This window comes from Salmo trutta, chromosome 2, assembly GCF_901001165.1.
Source record: "Salmo trutta chromosome 2, fSalTru1.1, whole genome shotgun sequence".
In the NCBI taxonomy this organism is placed as follows: Eukaryota; Metazoa; Chordata; class Actinopteri; order Salmoniformes; family Salmonidae; genus Salmo; species Salmo trutta.
In genome coordinates, this window is record NC_042958.1 from 67,677,637 (window position 1) to 67,698,856 (window position 21,220).

At 41.2% G+C, this 21,220-nt stretch overlaps 1 protein-coding gene across 6 annotated transcripts; it reads left to right on the forward strand.

The window, feature by feature from the left end:
- The first annotated feature begins 696 nt into the window (after positions 1 to 696).
- On the forward strand, positions 697 to 20,640 carry coasy (CoA synthase). Of its 6 annotated transcripts, none has more exons than XM_029712243.1 (10): positions 697 to 873; positions 3,093 to 3,852; positions 4,722 to 4,936; positions 5,447 to 5,578; positions 6,692 to 6,890; positions 7,022 to 7,086; positions 15,166 to 15,250; positions 15,473 to 15,570; positions 15,939 to 16,085; positions 18,066 to 20,640. In XM_029712243.1, the coding sequence occupies exons 2-10, from the start codon at positions 3,141 to 3,143 to the stop codon at positions 18,135 to 18,137; spliced, it is 1,725 nt and encodes a 574-aa protein (XP_029568103.1). In that variant the 5' UTR covers positions 697 to 873; positions 3,093 to 3,140; the 3' UTR covers positions 18,138 to 20,640. The 6 variants fall into 6 exon arrangements, with proteins under 6 accessions (XP_029568103.1, XP_029568119.1, XP_029568109.1 ...); XM_029712259.1 differs by having other exon boundaries at positions 6,692 to 6,884; XM_029712249.1 differs by having other exon boundaries at positions 6,695 to 6,890.
- The last annotated feature ends 580 nt before the right edge of the window (positions 20,641 to 21,220 follow it).

A 21,220-nucleotide genomic window follows, 5' to 3' on the forward strand; every position in this document is an offset into this window, starting at 1 on the left:
GTAAGTTGCTCTGGATAAGAGCGTCTGCTAAATGACGTAAATGTACTCTTAGATGCTTTGTGATTATGAGCCTGGTGCAATTTATAAATGTTGAACTAAAGTTTGGACACTGATCTGTTTTTAAAAAAACATTATAGTTTGATGGTGGGATTCGCAACATGACTGGGTTTGAGGTTCATTACAAAGTGCATTGCTGAGATGCCAAGCTGGTTTTACAGGTGGTCAGTCTACTGTGCATTTCCTGTCTGTGATTGTATTCTTTCTTTCTCCAGAGTTGTGCAGCGGTTTAAGGCACTGCATCTCAGTGCTAGAGGTGTCACTACAGACCCTGGTTCGATTCCAGGCTGTATCACCACCAGCCGTGATTGGGAGTCCCATCGGGCGGCGCAGAATTGGCCCAGCGTCGTCCAGGTTAGGGTTTGGCCGAAGTAGGCCGTCATTGTAAATAAGAATTTGTTCTTGACTGACTTGCCTGGTTAAATGACACTCTCTTGTGTGATGCAATAAGATAGGTAGCCTACAAATAAATAAATAAATTGTATAATGAACCAGATTTATTCTATCAATAGCACCAACATATCAACGTCCCAACATATCAATAGTGACCTCTGTCGGCTGATTATGAAATGGAAATGAATAGCTAGATATTTTCGCTGACTACATTACCCAGATGTCCCCAAATCAATTTATCAACCAATGAATGTTGTCCATGTGCAACCGGTAGCTAGCTAGGTCAAATGACCTGTCTCTTTATCGAAAGAATAATAACAATATTGGACAGTGGTACAACAATGTAGTTAGCCATTGGGAATAGCCAGTTACAGACGAGATTTAAACTTAACTCACGTTACCTTGCTACAGCATTTGCACAAGGTAAAGTAACTATTGTCACTCTTCATGTTGTTATTTCTACGCACGAACGCAAGTGTCCGTGCTAGCTAGCTTACTAGCTACGTTAGCTTGCTCGGTTTTAGTCAGCGACATACTTCAATGATAGCTATGGGTTGTGTATGTCATGGTAGTACATTCAATGTGTAGAATTCTGACAATATTCCGGGGTGTACGTCGTTGCCAAGTAAAACTGAACTCAAATGGAAACTAGCTAGCTACGCCACAACGCGGAGTTGAGGTTGACTTGTTGGCTCTCCGGGGTGTTGCAAATGTCTTGATCATAACCAGCTAACGTTAACGTAGCTAGCTAGTTCACGTTAGCTACTTGCCTATCCAGCTAGCTGCAAGTACCAGAAACTAACTAACAAAAACAAGTAAAGCTAAGTAGCAAAGCTAACTAAACACATTTCCTCGAATTTTCCCTTTTCTTTAGCGAAGGTCAATGTGTCTTATAGTTAACTTAGCTAGCTATAGTAATAAGAAATCATTCGTCTTCATCCGTTTGTTTAGTCGTTATTGATTTACCAGACGCAGCTACCTACGGTTTAGTCTTTGGTAAAAGGCCAGGGTGACAGCTTTCCTTTAACTAGGTCGTTATCAATAAAACGTCATAAGGTGCAGACCCCCCCCAGCTCCGCTAAAAGCATTGACAACTGCCTGCGGTTTTCAAGGGATTGTTAAATACATGTCAACTATTTGGTTGCAATATCATCACCTCTTCAAGAACATAGCCAGAACTACACATTTCTTATTATTCCATGCAAAACAATTGCGAACATTTAGCGCTATCAGAGTTATACCGCAATTAACTTTTTTCATGGTCAGTACACGTAAATTCATCATGTCATTTCAGATACGTGAGTGTAGCCTCACGATATCTCTCAATATTGGCCACAATTAATTGGATATTTGAGTGATATAAAAGTGAACTATACCTGACGGGTATGAGCGGTTTAGGTTCATTTCCCATCCTTTATTAAGAGAAATACATTAGGTCTACTTACCCATATGTTTAACCAATTGCGCAACGTTTCTACCAGTAGACATAATTGCAAAGTAGTTTCTACTTTGCAATTATATCTACTGGTAGAACATTTTCAGTTGGTTGAAAATATTGGTAAGTAGACCTAAAAGTAATTTTTTTCTCCAACGTAACGTTAAGCCTACCCAGCTTAGTTACCCACCATGATCCCCTTTTCATTGTTTTTAAGAGTGTTTAATCAAGATTGCAGCTGACAAACATGATAGGCTATGTGTCAAATTTTCTTGCTAGCATATTAGGGATAGCTTGTTACATTAACGTTATCTTTCAGGGGATAAACTAGATGGCTATATTTGCTCGCCATCTATAGTGCTGAAGACAGTAGTCCGATTTACAACTTTACCAAGAGGTGGAGGATTTACCCATGTAAAGCTCTTTCCAAAAGCTTAATCTCTGATGAAGCAAACTAAATGACACGCTAAGTACAGTACATGCCAATAGGTGAGGGTAGCTTATCCAATCTGAAAATAGATGCTCAATTGATGTTTACTGATTATATAGTTAAATTATAGGAAATGTGTATTTCTGACTATGCTCTTCAAGAGGTGATGATATTAAAGCCAAATAGATCACATTTGTTTAGCAATCCCTTGAAAACGGCATGTAGTTGTCAAATCTTCATTGACCTATCAAAGGCTTTCTATACTGTTGATCACTCCCCGCTAATTCAGAGGCTTTTCTCAAATGGCCTAGACCAGGCTGCATGTAACTGGTTTAAAAATTACTTGACAGATAGAACTCAATGTGTATCTACTGATGGTGTTAAATCAGGTTTCCTGAATATTACGAAAGGTGTCCCACAGGGGTCGATTCTAAGTATATGTTGTATATGTTCTCAAGAGCGCATAGAAATAACAATGATTTAAGCATATGTACTTTGAAAGGTGTCCATATTAGTACCAACGTATATACTTTGAAAGGTGTCCATTCCTGCTTACAGATATCTGGATAGATGAAAAAATAACTCCTTGATAAAATAAAGGTTAAATAAATACAAATGTCAGCGGCGCTGGGGGTCTCCTTGCTCCCCAGCAGCCAAATTGAACGCTCTGCACGGTATTGTGACGTTTTATTGATAACGAACTTTAGCTTAGGTAACTAATTGGTTTTCTCAATGTTTTTTTGTAATGGTGTGACTCTGCCTTTTGCTCTACCCCAGACATTGTGCCAAGTGTGTGTCCCTGCTCCTGTGACACATCTGGCCAACATGTCCATGTTCAGCACGGGCATCCTGGTGCTCACCTCTCCCCTCCACACCCTCCCCCTGCGCATTGCCCCTGTACTCAGCTCAGCTGCCCAGGTGGTGGAGCGCACCCTCTACGTCCATCTCCATCCAGGCCTGAACCTGGGTACAGGCGGGGGCCAGCCCAGGCCCGTCTTCATCCCGCCCGTGGTGGATCTGTCCAGCCTTATCACCGGGCTCTACAGCAATGCTGCCAATGTGTGCGGCCACCTGGACGTACGAGTGCTCCTCACCAACGTCCGCGCCCAGCCCAACAACGCCTCCAGCCCAGAGACAGGTGGGACAGGGGTAGCATGTAACCCCTTCCCTTCCCCACAGTCCCTCTCCCACTCCCCCGAGGTGGTGCTAACAGACTTCGCCCTGCAGGACCCAGGCCAGTCCCCGCTGGTGGCCCAGTGTCTGCAGAGGTACACGGGCCGCTGTTACGTCTGCACTCCCGGCTTGGCCTCGGTGCTGCTCCACCCGCAGCTGCAGAAGCTGGAGGAAGAGGTAGAGAAGGAGGGCCAAAAGGACGACTGGGATAGTAGCTCGGAGCGCATGGAGACTTACAGTGAGGTGGTGGTAGGTGGAACGTTCGACCGCCTCCACGGGGCGCACAAGACGCTGCTGAACATCTCTTGCCTCTTGGCGAACAAGCGGTTCCTTATCGGGGTGTGTGACCAAGAACTTCTAAAAAGTAAGTGGAATGATGAGAAAGGACAATGGTTGCTGTGTAAACAGGTTTCTTTGGGCATTATTAGGTCTCCTTGTCTTCTATCCATACACAAGGTATTGTGTTCCTTACCCCATAATGGGCTATATAATCTGATCTGGATTGCCATTGTTAAAAGGACTTTGGAATTCACTGTGCTTCAGGGTTTTTTTCTGGATCAAAAAGGGTTTCAGGTGGTGGGCAGGGGGTGCGGACCATCGGCGGTGCAAAATTTGAGGTCCCCCATCTTGACAATGTAGAGACATTTTTGAATTTAAGGCAATTTCTTGTTATTCAAATTCTTGGAGCTGAGAGAAAATAGTGCCGTTTTAAAGTTAATTTCCTATGCATTTTGCCATGGCTAATGCTGTGTTTTGCTCAAACATAATAACAAAATCAATACTGTTAAATTCATTGTTTTTGGTATTTTAAATTCTCCCTGATTGTCTAGTTTTTATTTTGGGGTTGTTAATTCTCAAAGATGATATTATTGAAAAACATAGAGGTCCATTATCTTTTCTACATGTTTTATGTCGTTTAAGTTAACACTGAAAGCGTTTTTCCATCACAAATGTATAAAGTTTGTTTTATTATTATATATTTCTGTACACTGTTTGGATTTAGGAGACCCGAAAAAAATGCTTAGGCGGCCTGCCCAAGGATTATAATGGTAGAAAATTCCCTGCACTCAACCTTGACATTGAAGAATGTGGATTTACGAATATGTTTGCACAATAGCGGAATAAAACGTTTGATGTCCCCTACCCTGCCATTTTCCTTGCCTCTTATTCTTCGTTCTCTTCTTCCTCTTTCTCCACCTTCTCTTTTTCTTCTCTTTCTCTGCCTATCCTCAGAGAAGGTGCTAAAGGAGCTAATCGAGCCATATGCCCTGCGGGTGCAGCGGCTCCGAGAGTTCCTGCAGGACGTCAAGCCCTCGCTGCAGTACGAGATCGTGCCCCTTTCGGACCCCTTTGGACCCTCCGTTATTGATGCCCAGCTGCAATGCATTGTGGTCAGCGAGGAGACCCGCAGGGGAGGCGAGGCTGTGAACAAGAAGCGCCTCGAAAACGTAAGTGCTTTGGGTTTAATCGTCTTCTCGCGCCAAACTGCGCATGTGCAGGCTGTCAAAACAAAAGCACTCCTTCGATATAATTTAAAACATTTTAGTTTGTCACTTTGAGGTTGGAGTAATAACAACTAAAGATATTTGAACTAAAGATATTGGCTCAAATCCAGGTTGTGACTTTAGATTTCAAGACAATTAACTAAGGAAGAATTCTTCACTTCTCTAATTGACTTCTCAAACCCCAAATTCAGGCCTGGTCTTTTTCGCAAGCGTTCCCGGAAGTCTCGTGATGTTGCGTCTCTGGGTTTAGAAACATACAGTACAATTTGAACAAGCTTCAATGGTGTCTAATAGCTGGCAAAGACAGTCATAGTGTTGTGAGTGGGCCTCTTGATACAGCACAGGCTGAGGGATGGCTGGCTATGTATTGTTTGTGTTACGTCTGGCTGAACATAGCCTATATATTCTCTTTGTTATGTCTGGTGTCTTGTCATCAACTGTCTGCCCTATTAGGGTCTTCCAGGACTGGTGCTGCACGAGATCCAGCTGCTGAAGGATGCCCACCACACTGAGATGGAGGAGGAGAAGATCAGCTCCTCCAGCCTCCGCTCACGCCTCCTGGGGACCCTCCTCACAGACCCGAAAGTACACACATTCCCCCTCTTCCCTTCCAGCCTGCTCATGGGTGTCACACATACCATACTAATTTCTACTTGGTATTTGAGACAGAAGGGGATTTTGTGTACCCCTGAGTAGTTTCAGTCGCTGACACCGGCAAAAGATGGGGCTAATTTTAGTATTTTTGATCTCTATGCAAATAACAGGGACTGTGTCCCAAATGGCACCTTATTCCCCATATCTGGGTTACCCAACCGGCAGGCTGAATTTCACCCTCAGGTGGTTTTATTTGGCCCCCCAATTTTCATTGTTGGACATAAAAGACCAAAAACACCAGGAAATCAGCCTCCAAGTGATTTTAATTTTGGAAATCTGTTCCCACGTATTTCCATGCATAATAGAGAGACATGTCATCGTAGACAAATGTAAGCAAGATTTGAAATGATTGTTTTTGTCAAATATTATGTTTTAGTCATATTATCTGTTTGTGCTGCTTGCTGTCTATTTGCAGTTTACTAATTATCTGTAATCATGTTCCAGCCCCCCGATTATCCACTCAAGAAAAAAATTGACCAGCGGCTTAATTTAGTTGGTGATTCCTGCCCTACATAGTGCACTTCTTTTGACTAGGGCTCTGGTCAAAAGTAGTGCACCATATAAGAAAAAAGGGGGCCATTAGGGACGCAGACAGGGCTTTTTCAGATCAACTGATAGTTACTCCAGCAAGGTTACCAGGGTAGAGAAGGCTATATTCAGGGACTCTGTTTCTCCTCAAGCAGAATAAACATACTATTCATCCAGCCTCGCTAACCGTAAATGATCTTTCAGTGGCAATGGCAGTCACACAATAGACTACTATTCACTAATTGCCAGCGAGTGCTTTGTCAAGCACGTTGTTGGGATGCATCAGGTATCACAAGACCTGATTTTTCAGTTTCAGTTTCTCTTTATCTCATTGTAGTCTAATTGGACCTGAGCCTTAAGTTAGTATATGATTGAATTATGTGTATAGTCAGTATCGTAGCTATATGTCAGACATTTAGTTTGATTATGTACCACTTACACACAAGCCCCCTTATGACTGCCAATGCATTTTGATGCCCCGTTCACCTTTACCCCTCTTGCCTATCCCCTGTGAAGCAGGACAAGTCCCATCTCCCCCTGGTGCCCTACGTGATTGGCCTGACCGGGGGCAGTGGCAGCGGGAAGAGCTCCATTGCCCGGCAGTTGGAGACCCTGGGTGCGGTCAGCATCAACAGCGACCAGCTGGGCCACGAGACCTACCGGCCGGGGGAGGTTGCCTACAACAGGGTACTGGAGGAGTTTGGATCAGGTGCGGGTGGGTCTTCCGTCCACATAGCTGACAGAAGCTGTCGTAATATTCTGTATAGTGGAGAATTGATTTAACAGATACAATGTAAGGCTTTACCCAAAGCATCTGTTTCAATGAATGACTCTTATCATTTGCAGATCTTATTAATGAGGACAAAACTATCAACAGACGCGCACTAGGCAGGAAGGTTTTTGGAAACAAGGTAATGTTTGTGTATGGCATGTGTGAAATACAGCCCGATAATATTCGAGAGAACATAATATTTTATAGAAATGGGAAGGGATGTAAAAAATGTAATGTTGGTTTATTTAGTTGTATTTAGCGTTTTCTTTTCAAATATCAATGGAATGGACTATATCAGCAGAGATATAGTGCCTTCAGAAAGTATTCACACCCCTTGACTTGTTAAAGCTTAAATTTGTCACTTGCCAAGGCTACTCCATTATGTCAAAGTGGAATTATGTTTTTATACATTTTTATAAATTAATTAAAGATGAAAAGCTGAAATGTCTTGAGTCAATAAGTATTCCACCGTTTTGTTATGGCAAGCCTAAATAAGTTCAGGAGCAAACATTTGCTTAACAGGTCACAAAAGTTGCATGGACTCACTCTCTGTGCAATAAGTGTTTAACATGATTTTTGACTGACTACCTCATCTCTGTAAGGTCCCTCAGTCAAGCAGTGAATTTCAAACACTGATTCAACCACAAATACCAGGGAGGTTTTCCGATACCTCGCAAAGGGCACCAATTGGTAGATGGGTAAAAATAAATAATATGCCTTTAAGCATGGTGAAGTTATTTAATTACACTTTGGATGTAGTATCAATACATTCAGCCACTACAAAGATACAGGTGTCCTTCCAAACTCAGTTGCTGGAGAAGAAACTGCTCAGGGATTTCACCATGACTTTGGTGACTTTAAAACAGTTATTTTAATGGCTATGGTAGGAGAAAATTGAGGATGGATCAACTACATTCTCGTTAGTACACAATACTAACCTAAATGACAGAGTGAAAAGAAGGAAGTCTGTACAGAATACAAATATTCCAAAACATGCATCCTGTTTGAAATAAGGCACTAAAGTAAAACTGCAAAAAATTAGCAAAGAAATTAACTGGGGCAAGTCCAACACCAACTGAGTACCATATTTTCAAGCTTGGTGGTGGCTGCATCGTGTTATGGGTATGCTTGTCATCGGCAAGAGCTAGGGAGTTTTTTTTTTATGATTAAAAAGAAATGGAATAGGCCTCCCGAGTGGCGCAGGGGTCTAAGGCACCGCAGTGCCAGTGCTAGCTGTGCCACTAGTGATTCTGGGTTGGAGTCCAGGCTCTGTTGCAGCTGGCCGCAACCCGGGAGACACATTTGGCCCAGCGTCGTCCGGGTTAGGGGAGGGTTTGGCCGGCAGGCATGTCCTTGTCCCATCACGCACTAGTGACTCTTGTGGCGGGCGGGGCGCAGTACATGCTGACACGGTCGCCAGGTGCACGGTGTTTCCTCCGACACATTGGTGCGGCTGGCTTCCGGGTTAAGTGGGCATTGTGTCAAGAAGCAGTGTGGTTGGGTTGTGTTTCGGAGGAAGCACGGCTCTTGACCTTCGCCTCTCCTGAGTCCATACAGTAGTTGCAGCGTTGAGACAAGACTGTAACTACCAATTGGATACCACAAAATTGGGGAGAAAACCGGGTAAAGAAAAAAATAAGAAATGGAATAAAGGTAAGCACAGGCAAAATTCTAGAGGAAAACCTGGTTGTCTGCTTTCCAACAGACACCGGGAGACAAATTCACCTTTCAGCAGGACAATAGCCGAAAACACAAGGCCAAATATACTCTGGAGTTGCTTACCAAGATGATATTGAATGTTCCTAAGTGGCCTAGTTACAGTTTTGAATTAAATGGCAACACTTGAAAATGGCTGTCTAGCAATGATCAACAACCAACTTGACGAAATTAAAAGAATAATGTGCAAATATTGTCCCCAAATACATTTCTCAACCGATGAATGTTGTCCATGTCCAACTGCTAGCCATCTAGGATTTCTTTATCGATAGAATAATAACAATATAGCACAGTGGTACTACAATAGTGTGGTTAGCCATTGGAAGTACCCAGTTACAGACGAGATTAGCAAGGTAACGTCAGTTAAGTGGCAAAGTATTTTTACAAGGTAAAGTAGCTAGCTATTGTCACTCTTCGTGTTTGTTGTTATTTCCACGCACGAACGCTAGTGTCCGTCCTAGCTAGCTTACAGCAACCTACCTTGCTAGTTAGCAAGCTTGCTCATGGCTCAGTTTATTTTGTCAACTAGGGATATACTTCAATGATAGCTATGGTTTGTGTATGTTATGGTAGTCATTTCAATGTGTAGTCTGACTACTCCGGGGTATACGTCGTTAGCCAAGTAAAACTCAACTCCACATCAACGCGGAGTTGAGCTGTACTTGTTGGCTATCCGGCGTGTTGCAAATGTGATTTATCATAGCTTACTATCTAACGTTAGGCCAGATAAAATTGTTTCACTGTTTAACGGATTTTCCCCCCAGAAAAGTGAAGCGAGCGAGCGAGGGAGGGGGAAAAATCATTAGGTGGATAAGGAATAACAGTACTTTACCACATTGTCCTAGGCTATATGGACATTAACAATTGGCAAAATATTCCATTTGACAGATTTTCAGATTATTATTAATATAGAAATTAACATTATTCACATAGGATGTATAATAAACGAATGCAATATTCTATCATATTCAAAAATTATTGAAAAGTTGTGAATGTATGATCAGTTCATTAATCTACTTAATTGTTAAGCCTAACAAATTCAAGAATGATTGACAATAAATAATTGTAATCAAATTAAAATGTTGATGTATAATAATGAGTTCATTACCTGAATGCGTCTCTATAACCTAGGCGTTAACAAAATATTCATACAAATATGATTAGGCCTCTCATAGACTAGAGGTCTTGTAGAAAGAGGGTCAATCAAGTTAGGTCTGCCAAATTAATTTAGCATTACAAAAAAATACAGAAATCCAGCCATAGAGTATAACCTTTAATCATTAAAATTAAAAATGTTTAACATGCACAATTAGAAGCATCAATCTAATTTCGAGCCCAGTAACTTTGCTCACCGCATCCTCCTTCGATTGTCTCACCTGGCTGCCACGAAAAGCCCCACCTGCTGATCTACACGAAGTATGTGCGTGTCACTGGGGATGTACTTTGCTGGACATGCTAGCTGTTCTCGGCGGCGCATCATCACTTCAAACGCATTCCGTCGTGGTATCGGTTGGCCTACTACTACTGGTAGTACCGGTAAAATGTAAGTTATGAATCGCAAATCACCGTAGAGCTGACACTGCGATTTCATCAATAATTCTGATTTAGTATTTTGGACAAGCAAATTTATCAGCTTGCATTGCGTCTTTGCTGATGAATGCCCTGCTCTCTAGCCAATCAATTGGTTAAATTACGTTGTTTCGTCTATTCATCGCTTCTAATAGATCTGTAAATGATGCAATAACCATTCATTTCACCAACTTTTTGTTTATAATGAGGGACGTCCCACGTTTAACCTGGACACACAAATAGTAGGAATTTTCGCTGGCTTCAGCCATGACGACATGAGAGAAATGAAACATCTGCAGGTGCGAGCGTTTGTGTGTCACTTTCCAATCCGACGCTCGAACAGATCTGAGCACTTGATCTGAGACTGGTCTCTTGGGCATCAATTTGGGAGAGCGGACAATGCATTATAAACTAAGAGCCGCATATATTGGGTGTGTGGAGAAAAGTGAGGCGGGGCATCCGTGAAATAGTAATTAAACTTTGTCCGGCCTTAGCTAGTTGGCTGCAATTAACTAGCTAACAAAGAAGTAACTTCGGCTAGCTAGTTAAACACATTTCCTCGAATTGTCCTACTTATATAACTATAAGACACCTTCATCTTTGCTAACGTTAGCTAGCAAATAAGAAACCAAACTCTGTCTTCATCCGTTTAGTTGTTATTGATTTACCAGATGTAGCTAGAGGTCGACCGATTTATGATTTTTCAACGCCGATACCAATTATTGGAGGACGAAAAAAAGCAGATACCAATTAATCGGGCGATTTTTAAAAATAAAAATATTTATAAAAATATATATTACATTTTTTTGCTTTATTTATTTGTAATAATGACAATTACAACAATACTGAATGAACACTTATTTTAACTTAATAAAATACATTAATGCAATCAATTTAGCCTCAAATAAATAAATAATGAAACATGTTCAATTTGGTTTAAATAATGCAAAAACAAAGTGTTGAAGAAAGTAAAAGTGCAATATGTGCCATGTAAAAAAGCTAACATTTAAGTTCCTTGCTCAGAACAAATGAAATCTGGTGGTTCCTTTTAACATGAGTCTTCAATATTCCCAGGTAAGAAGTTTTAGGTTGTAGTTATTATAGGAATTATAGGACTATTTCTCTCTATACCATTTGTATTTCATATACCTTTGACTATTGGATGTTCTTATAGGCACTTTAGTATTGCCAGTGTAATAGTATAGCTTCCATTTTTACATTTGACATTTTAGTCATTTAGCAGACGCTCTTATCCAGAGCGACTTACAGTAGTGAATGCATACATTTCTTTTTTTTCGTCCCTCTCCTCGCCGCTATCTGGGCTCGAACCAGGAACACATCGACAACAGCCACCCTCGAAGCATCGTTACCCATCGCTCCACAAAAGCCGCGGCCCTTGCAGAGCAAGGGGAACAACTACTCCAAGTCTCAGAGCGAGTGACGTTTGAAACGCTATTAGCGCGCACCCCGCTAACTAGCTAGTCATTTCACATCGGTTACACCAGCCTAATCTCAGGAGTTGATAGGCTTGAAGTCATAAACAGCTCAACGCTTGAAGCACAGCGAAGAGCTGCTGGCAAACGCACAAAAGTGCTGTTTGAATTAATGCTTACGAGCCTGCTGCTGCCTACCATCGCTCAGTCAGACTGCTCTATCAAATATCAAATCATATAATTAAGTCTAACATAATAACACACAGAAATACAAGCCTTAGGTCATTAATATGGTCGAATCCAGAAACTATAATTTCGAAAACAAAACGTTTATTCTTTCAGTGAAATACGGAACCGTTCCGTATTTTATCTAACGGATGGCATCCCTAAGTGTAAATATTGCTGTTATATTTTACAACCTTCAATGTTATGTCATAATTATGTACAATTCTGGCAAATGAATTACGGTCTTTGTTAGGAATAAATGGACTTCACACAGTTCACAACGAGCCAGGCGGCCCAAACTGCTGCATATACCCTGACTGCTTGCACGGAACGCAAGAGAAGTGACAATTTCCCTAGTTATAAGAAATTCATGTTAGCAGGCAATATTAACTAAATATGCAGGTTTAAAAATATACTTGTGTATTGATTTTAAAGAAAGACATTGATGTTTATGGTTAGGTACACATTGGTGCAACGACTGCTTTTTTTGCGAAATACGCTTGTTAAATCATCACCCGTTTGGCGAAGTAGGCAGTGATTCGCTGAGAGAATAACAGGCACCACATCGAATATATGCAACGCAGGACACACTAGATAAACTAGTAATATCATCAACCATGTGTAGTTAACTAGTGATTGTTAAGATTGATTGATTGTTTTTTATAAGAGAAGTTTAATGCTAGCTAGCAACTTGCCTTGGCTTCTTGCTGCCCTCGCGTAACAGGTAGTCAGCCTGCCACGCAGGCTTCTCCTGGAGTGCAATGTAAGGCAGGTGGTTAGTGTTGGACTAGTAACCAGAAGGTTGCAAAAACGAGTCCCCGAGCTGACAAGGTAAAAATCTGTCGCTCTGCCCCTGAACATGGCAGTTAACCCACCGTTCCTAGGCCGTCATTGAAAATAAGAATGTGTTCTTAACTGACTTGCCTAGTTAAATAAAGGTGTAAAAAAAAAAAAAAAAAGATCCGCCACATTCGGTGTCCAAAAATATCGATTACCGATTGTTATGAAAACTTGAAATCGTCCCTAATTAATTGGCCGTTCCGATTAATCGGTCGACCTCTAGTAGCTACCTACTGTACCGTTAAGTCCTTTGTAAGTTCCAGGGGGACAGCTTTCCCTTCAGTAGTTTATCAGTAAAACGTCACCAAGGTGCAGAGCATTCGCTTTACCTTCTGGGGGGCAAGGATACCCCAGCTCCGCTAAAAACATTGACTGCGATTTTCATGGGATTGTAAATAAATGTTAACTATTTGGTTGTTATGTCATCACCTCTTGAAGAGCATAGTCAGAACTTCATATTTCTGATTATTCCATGCAAAACAATTGCGCACAATTAGCACTGTCATCAGTTAAACAGCAATTAACTGATTTTTATGATCAGTAAACATCAATTGATGATGTAATTTGAGATATGTAGGGTAGCCTCACGATATCGCTCAGTATTGGTCACCTGGATATTTGAGTGATGTAAAATAAAAGTGAACTACATTGTATTCAGACCCCTTGACTTTTTCCACATGTTACATTTACAGCCTTATTTTAAAATGGATTAAATATTTTTTTCCCCTCACCAATCTACACACAATACCCCATAATGACAAAGCATAAACAGGTTTTTAGATAAAATAAAACTTAAATATCACATTTACATAAGTATTTAGACCCTTTGGCAGTAATTACAGCCTTGAGTCTTCTTGGATATGACGCCATGAGCTTGGCACACCTGTATTTGGGGAGTTTCTCCCATTTATTCTCTGCAGATCCTCTCAAGCTCTGTCAGGTTGGATGGGTAGCGTCACTACACAGCTATTTTCAGGTCCCTCCAGAGATTGGTTGGGTTTTGAGTCCGGCTCAGCTGGGCCACTAAAGGACATTCAGAGACTTGTCCCGAAGCCACTCCTGCGTTGTCTTTGCTGTGTACTTAGGGTCGTTGTCCTGTTGGAATGTGAACCTTCGCCCCAATCTGAGGTCCTGAGCGCTCTGGAGCAGGTTTTCGTGAAGCATTTCTCTGTACTTTGCTCTGTTAATCTTTCTTGCGATCCTGACTAGTTTCCCAGTCCCTGCCTCCGAAAAACATCCCCACAGCATGATGCTGCCACCACCATGCTTCGCTGTAGGGATGGTGCCAGGTTTCCTCCAAATGTGACGCTTGGCAGTTAAGCCAAAGAGTTTAATCTTGGTTTCATCAGACCATATTATCTTGTTTCACATGGACTGAGAGTCTTTAGGTGCCTTTTGGTAAACTCCAAGCCGGCTGTCATGTGCCTTTTACTGAGGAGTAGCTTCCGTCTGGCCACTCTACCATAAAGACCTGATTGGTGGAGTGCTGCAGAGATGGTTGTCCTTCTGTAAGGTTCTCCCATCTTAAGAGGTACTCTGGAGCTCTGTCAGAGTGACCATCAGGTACTTGTTAAACCCCCCCCCCCCCAAACTTCTTCCATTTAAGAATGATGGATGCCACTGTGTTCTTGGGGACCTTCAATACTGCAGAAATATTTTGGTACCCTTCCCCAGTACCCTCTACGAACAATTCCTTCGACTTCATGGCTTGGTTTTTGCTCTGACATGCATTTTCAACTGTGGCACTTTATATAGACAGGTGTGTGCCTTTCCAAATCATGTCTAATCAATAGAATTGACCACAGGTGGACTCCTCTAATCAAGTTGTAGAAACATCTCAAGGATGATCAATGGAAACAGGATGCACCTGAGCTCAGTTTCGAGTCTCATAGCATAGGGTCTGAATACTTATGTAAATAAGGTATTTCTGTGTTTTATGTTTAATAAATTAGCAAACATTTCTAAAAACCTGTTTTCACTTTGTCATTATGGGGTATTGTGTGTAGATTGATTTTTATTTATGTAACACATTTTAGAATAAGGCTGTAACGTAACAAAATGTTGAAAAAGTCAAGGGGTCTGAATACTTTTCAAATGCACTGTATTTGATCCATTTTGAATTCCGGCTGCAACACGCATGTGGAAGAAGTCAAGGGGTATGCATACTTTCTAAAGGCACTTTGTGGGCTTCTTTCCCAAAACATTGTTATCGGGCCTGAAAATGTGTTGTCAGTTTGGCTCTGTGACTTAATGGCATCGGCTTCTGTTAATCATTATATCAACTGATATCCTCACACTATGCTTGTATGCTTTTATGATATGTTATATGTACTTGTTTTGCCTTGTAACAATTTTTATTTTATGCACATTAAGATTACTCTTGTGTAATGAAAGCGCTTTACAAATGTAATAAATGAGTATTACTATTGTTGCAGGAGAGGTTGAAAGCCCTCACCGACATTGTGTGGCCGGAGATAGCTCTACTCGTCAAGGAAAGGATCCAACAGGCCAGAGAGGAAGGTATGTTGCTGATTGATACGTGTCAGTGTTTGTGTGCTTTCACCTGTGTGTACAGACAGTGGACTTGTGTTCCCCTGTAGCTCAGTTGGTAGAGCATGGCACTTGCAACGCCAGAATAGTGGGTTCTGAACATAAAATGTAAATACGCATGACTGTAAGTCGCTTTGAATAAAAGTGTCTACTAAATGGCATGTATTATTAGTATTCTATTATTCCCCCTAGGTAAACAGGTGTGTGTGGTGGACGCGGCTGTGCTGCTGGAGGCCGGCTGGACGGACATCGTGCACGAGGTCTGGGTCACCGTCATTCCTGAGGAAGAGGTAACCCACATCTGTGCTTTGAACGTCTGAGAATAACCTCATAGATAACTGCGCAAAGGGCACTCTTTCATTTTGATGCCTTACACAACATGGAATTTAGGCATTGGGTTTATCTTAACTCCTCAACACAACCTTCTCCTCAATGTCGAAGTGAAAACATGCCAGAACATTTTCAATTGAAAATAATAAACAAAATGGTACTTAAACAGTGGTAGTTCAATTACATTAACATTTTAGTCATTTAGCAGATGCTCTTATCACAGTAACCATATGTCGACCCTTGCATAACGTCTAATGCTAAAAGACAAAACACTGATGCAGACACTTTTTCTTTATTTTTTATCCACCCCGACGCTCCTACCTCCCAGGCTGTGTCTCGGATCATGGCGAGGGACGGCGTCAGCCAAGAGGACGCTGTGCGGCGGCTGCAGAGCCAGTGGCCCAACACGCAGCAGGTGGAGCAGGCCAACGTGGTGCTCTGCACTCTGTGGGAGCCCGAGATCACCCAGAAACAGGTAAGGAGGGTAGCTGGGAGACCAGGTTCTTGTTCATTAGGAACCAAAAGGAAGAAAACAAGGAGAGGACTGGTCCATTTTCCCATCGCAAAACATTTTGTTACGGTATTCCCTAATGAACATGACCCAGGGCGAAGCCAGACACACTGACGGGGGAAAATGGCTTGATAAAGCACATTTAAAAAGTCCAGAAACCTTTACCTTCCACACATAAAGGCTTCTTGCATTTTTATAGGAACAATCATTTTTATGTATCTTAGGCTGCGTCCAGATTCTCCACCCTTCTTCTAAAGTAGGCACGCCACTTGCACACTTCCAATCATGGATTAAAAAGTATTGGATTGGTGTAAACATTGGCTGCAGAGAGTTTCCACTAAAACTTACCGTATGCTTCCCAGTCAAAACAGCTTGAATTATGACAGTTCTGTGATTTTTTTTTTGTTGTTGGTGTTGGCAGTTTTTTTTTCTCCCCCAGCTGTTCGAGCACACATGTATTTCTTGAGGCAAGCCCAAGTTCGATACCCTATGTCTACGTCCCTTCGTCGGTGATTGGTCGACAGTAGGGTTTCTTCAATTAAGTGTTAGTTGTCATTCAACAACAGACGACTAGTTTTCATGCACATTTTTTCACTTTAGAAATACTGCACTTAGATGTAAAATTGCGACTAAGACCTCAGTAAAAAAATGAATGACAGAGTTCTTGATTTATCTTTAGATTGATTCTGACTATTTTGAGGAAGTGTTACTGTATGTTGTTTCTACGGCGTCTTGAGGGGAAAAACACATTTTGCCGCTCTTTTCTTGTTTTTCAAGCGAATGTCTTTTTAAGGCTGTATGCGAGGCACTGACGCTTGCTTCACGTAGCCGAGTTTTGCTAGGAGAAAACTGAACCTAGTATGCGGACGCCTTTAGGGGTGAGTACTCGGACAAAACGAGTAAAGTAACGGATGTATATTTTGTTGTTATTTTCTATGATTAGGGAAAAAATGTGGTTTTTGTTTTTCAGCAGCCAGCACGCATCTCTCTCATTTCACTCAGTGCAAAGTACTGTGTGCTCTAAATAACTGTTTAGTTCTGCTGTCTGTAAAGACATTGGCTGTCTAGGTTGTTCCTGCTTCTACGATTTGGATAGAGCAAAGTTGTATCTCCATTCACTTGATCTTCATCAAATGGTCGCTCTTCCATGTTATGCTCTTAGATTGCTGCTGACTGCTGCTACTATGATAAATCAGCAGGCTATCTATGTGGATAATATCTAACAAGCGGAGGGAGGGTAGGAAAAAAGATGAAAGGCTGACGCACGTTCTCAGGGGTTAAAGTTCTCTGTCACTGCAACAGATCTGTCAATGATTTTGTGTTATAAATTATTGAAAAAGATTGGAATTGGTCAAACTTGCAGTTTAATGTACAAAATGATCCTCTTTCCTTAAAAGCATGATGGTCATGACATTTTTACATGGGAGGGTAACTTGGCCCTGCAGACAATCGATCTGAGATCGAGATGGGACATTTTATTTTTGTGTTTTTTAAATAATTTTTTGCTTTAACACCTGCGTTCTGACTGAGTGACAGCAAACGCATCTACCCGCTGCAAGTTTGAGAACACACGCAAGTTCGCTGCTCCTGATCTGCAGCTTCCTTGATTTATATGAAAGTGCAGGGAGACGATTAGGTATTGCCGACCTCTATTTAGGCGTTTCAAAACAGTTTTTCCAATTACGAGTATCATCCCTGTGAATTTACGGATACAAATCAGAGTATGGCAAGATCGGCACACCCCTAGTTTCCACCATTGTTAAATCCATGACAGGAAGTGTGGAAGTGCACACTTTGGGAAAAATTAAGAATCTGGACGCAGCTTACACATTAATATTTAACCAAGTATTTTCATTATATGGCTTTCAGGGAGGATATAGATACCAGTCAATGCATTGTATAAACAAACCCTTTCTCACATCTTCCTCTGCATTTAAATCCCAGGTACGGAAGGCCTGGGATCTTCTTCAGAAGCGGATCCAACAGAGTCGGGAAGGAGCCGAGCCACCGTCCTGAGTCAGACCTCCGCGCACACACACACACACACACACCACAACAACAACAGTGAACTGCACACATACCAACTGTAAGCCCTGCAAGGGACGAGGGTGGCTTCAAAACTGCCAGGGTGCAATCAGGTTGGGGACGCGTCTGCCTTAAAAAGAGCGCCACAGCGGTTGCTTTGGTGTGCCTGCAAAAGAAGCTGGAGCCGTACTTGTGAACATTAGAAACAGTTTAAATTTAAACAGTTTCTCTGTCTCAATGCGCATCAGCCAATTAAAATGAATAGAAAGTTACATTGTAGCTGGTCCCATCAGATAACCTGGCACACGTTAGCCCTATGCTAACCTCACCAGATGACAGTGATTATTTCCTGGAACAAAATCCCTCATCAGCCTATCAAAGATCTTTAGACTTTATTTCCACCAACCAATAGACATGTTGGTTGTTTAGCAACAAAACCGACAAGTACGCAATTATGGGGCAAAGCAGACAGGGTTGGCTTAGATTGTTGACAACATGTAAACTAATTTTGTCTCCAATATTTATTGAAGACATTAATACATTTGCACAACGTTGATCCATATTAGCATAGAAGTGACATCAGTCAACACCTCAAAACAAGACATTGTATCAAGAACAAGATAAAACTAGCTGAAACAAGCCACCTACAATTCCCCACATGGCAGCTTCTTGTCATTGTTGCTAGATATCTGGCCATCCAGAATCACAACAACACCGACTTCTGCCCCATTGAAGTGTGTGCGTTGTTTTCGTGACGTTGGAAGATAACCCGTCTTTGGCATATCTTAAAATAGGCCAACCCAGTCACTAAAGGGATATTTTAAACCTACAAATTTAAGGTTTACTTTTGTTCCCATTGGTCTGTAACAAGTTGTGTGCCAAAATTGCAGTGACGCATCCTTGACTAGGCTACTAGTACTAACGTTAGACAAAATGTTCACGGTTTCACATATGACAAAATCCCAAATTTTACCTGTCCATTTCACACACATTCATGTGCTTTCACAGCAGTAAAGATGTAGGAGGATTATACAACATGTACGTTTATATTCATATATCGTAAAAAAAAAGAAGACAAAAAGTAAAGACGCTATGACTAATTGGTGGTGTGATCCTCTAAGGCTGTAAGCCCAGAGACTGCAAGGTATGAAGGCCAGGAGTTCGAATCCCACTCAGGGCAAGGTTTTTATTTAAGGAAAAAAACGATCCACTATTGGTCCTCTAGTCAAATAATGCATATGTGACAAAGTAGATGATTTATAAAAATGAATATAAAATATAATCGGAGGTTAGCTTTTCAAACTGCGTGCCCGGGGACAGGGAGCGCAGCCTCGGGAGCGCACAGTGTAGGCTACCTGTGATTTTATTATCTGGTAACTTTTTTATTTCGCTGTGTAAATTCACTGGATATATTCACTGCAGTATTAAGCCTAGCATTGAGCTAATGAATTATGGCCTAATATGCATACACTTATAACTTAGGTTACACATTTCGAGCCTGTCTGTGTTCATGATTTTGTTGCGCAATTACGCACCTGGCAAACGGTGTTTGCTGTTGAATTGGTACATTTTTAAATACACGTTTTTATATTTTTCAATGTATGTACAGTGAAGTATTATTTGCGGTTGTCACTATGACAAACACTCTGAAAGCACTGAATTTTCTTATGACCTTATTAATATGTCTACAGCGTGCAGTAGAATGTGTTGATCAGACGATTGACAGGTGTGCTGTAGAACGATAAACAATTAACCTTTCCTCTAGTGTGGATGCTAGCTAACATGAGATCGAGTCCGGACTCGCGATACATCTTGAAAATAACAACATTGCCGCAATGCTGCCATCTGTAGGATGATAACGAGAGACTTTGTTAAGGACGCTCTTATGGAAAAGTATTCGTTCACGTCCATCTAGGTCAACATTTGCAATTGGCTGATGCAGAACTTGTTCCAGGAAGTAATCACTGTCGTCTGGTGTACCAGGTTATCTGATGCGACCAGCTACAATGTAATGTTCTGTCGTCTACGATTTTAATTGGCTGATGTACATTTTGATACGGAGAATCTGTTTCTAATGTTCGTAAGTATGGCCCCAGTGTGTCTGTCTGACTTTTCACACACTCGTTTAAAAATAGTTGTTTCTTTGTCATTTAGGTGGATATAGTGGGAGACGAAACATGGCCAGAGAATTAGGACTCGATTTCAATCCATATCGCAGAAGATCTGCAGTGTAACGCAATTTAAATTTAAAGGTCATTTCTGATTATGCCAAAATGTTCAGCATTTACCGTGAATGCAGTCTCTGCGAACGCAGGAAAAAACATTGCCTTTAAATTTAAATTGCGCTATACCGCAGATCTTCCGTGATATGGATTGAATCGAGCTCTTAATGTTACTACGTAGTGAATAAGTTTGTGAAGATTTGCTGTTTTTAGATTTTAACGAACAAATAAAAGTCCCTCACGACCTGGTTTTATATGGATGTTCAAATGGATCATCGGACATCAGACAATCCTTGGTATAATATACTCTAAAGACCAAACTGTACTGTAAATACAAATATTTCAGACATGAGAATGCATAAATCGAGTCAAATAGTGGTGGGCATTTTGACTACGGTTTCTTTTGTAGAGCTTAGGGTCAATCAAGTATTTGTTAATATAGCTTTAAGTAAAAAAAGTTTAAGAGTATAGTGAAAAATAATGTTTGGGATGTTTATAAGGAATTGTGGAATTAAAATGTACGAGTAATTCTGTGCTGTTTCTAGATTGAGAAAAGATAGATTAAACATGATACAGATTTAACAACATGACACTCTTGTTGACTATACAGGACAAACAGATCTGGGACCAGTTTAGGAGTGCGTAGATACAGTGCCTTCAAAGTATTCATACCCCTCGACTTATTCCAGATCTTGTGTTAGCTGGTTGAGAGAATGCCTAGTGTGCAAAGCTGTCTTCAAGGCAAAGTGTTGCTACTTTGAAGAATCTCAAGTATTAAAAAAAATCTTGATTTAACACACATGGAATTATGTAGTAACCAAAAAATTGTAATTTCATAGTTGTGATGTCGTC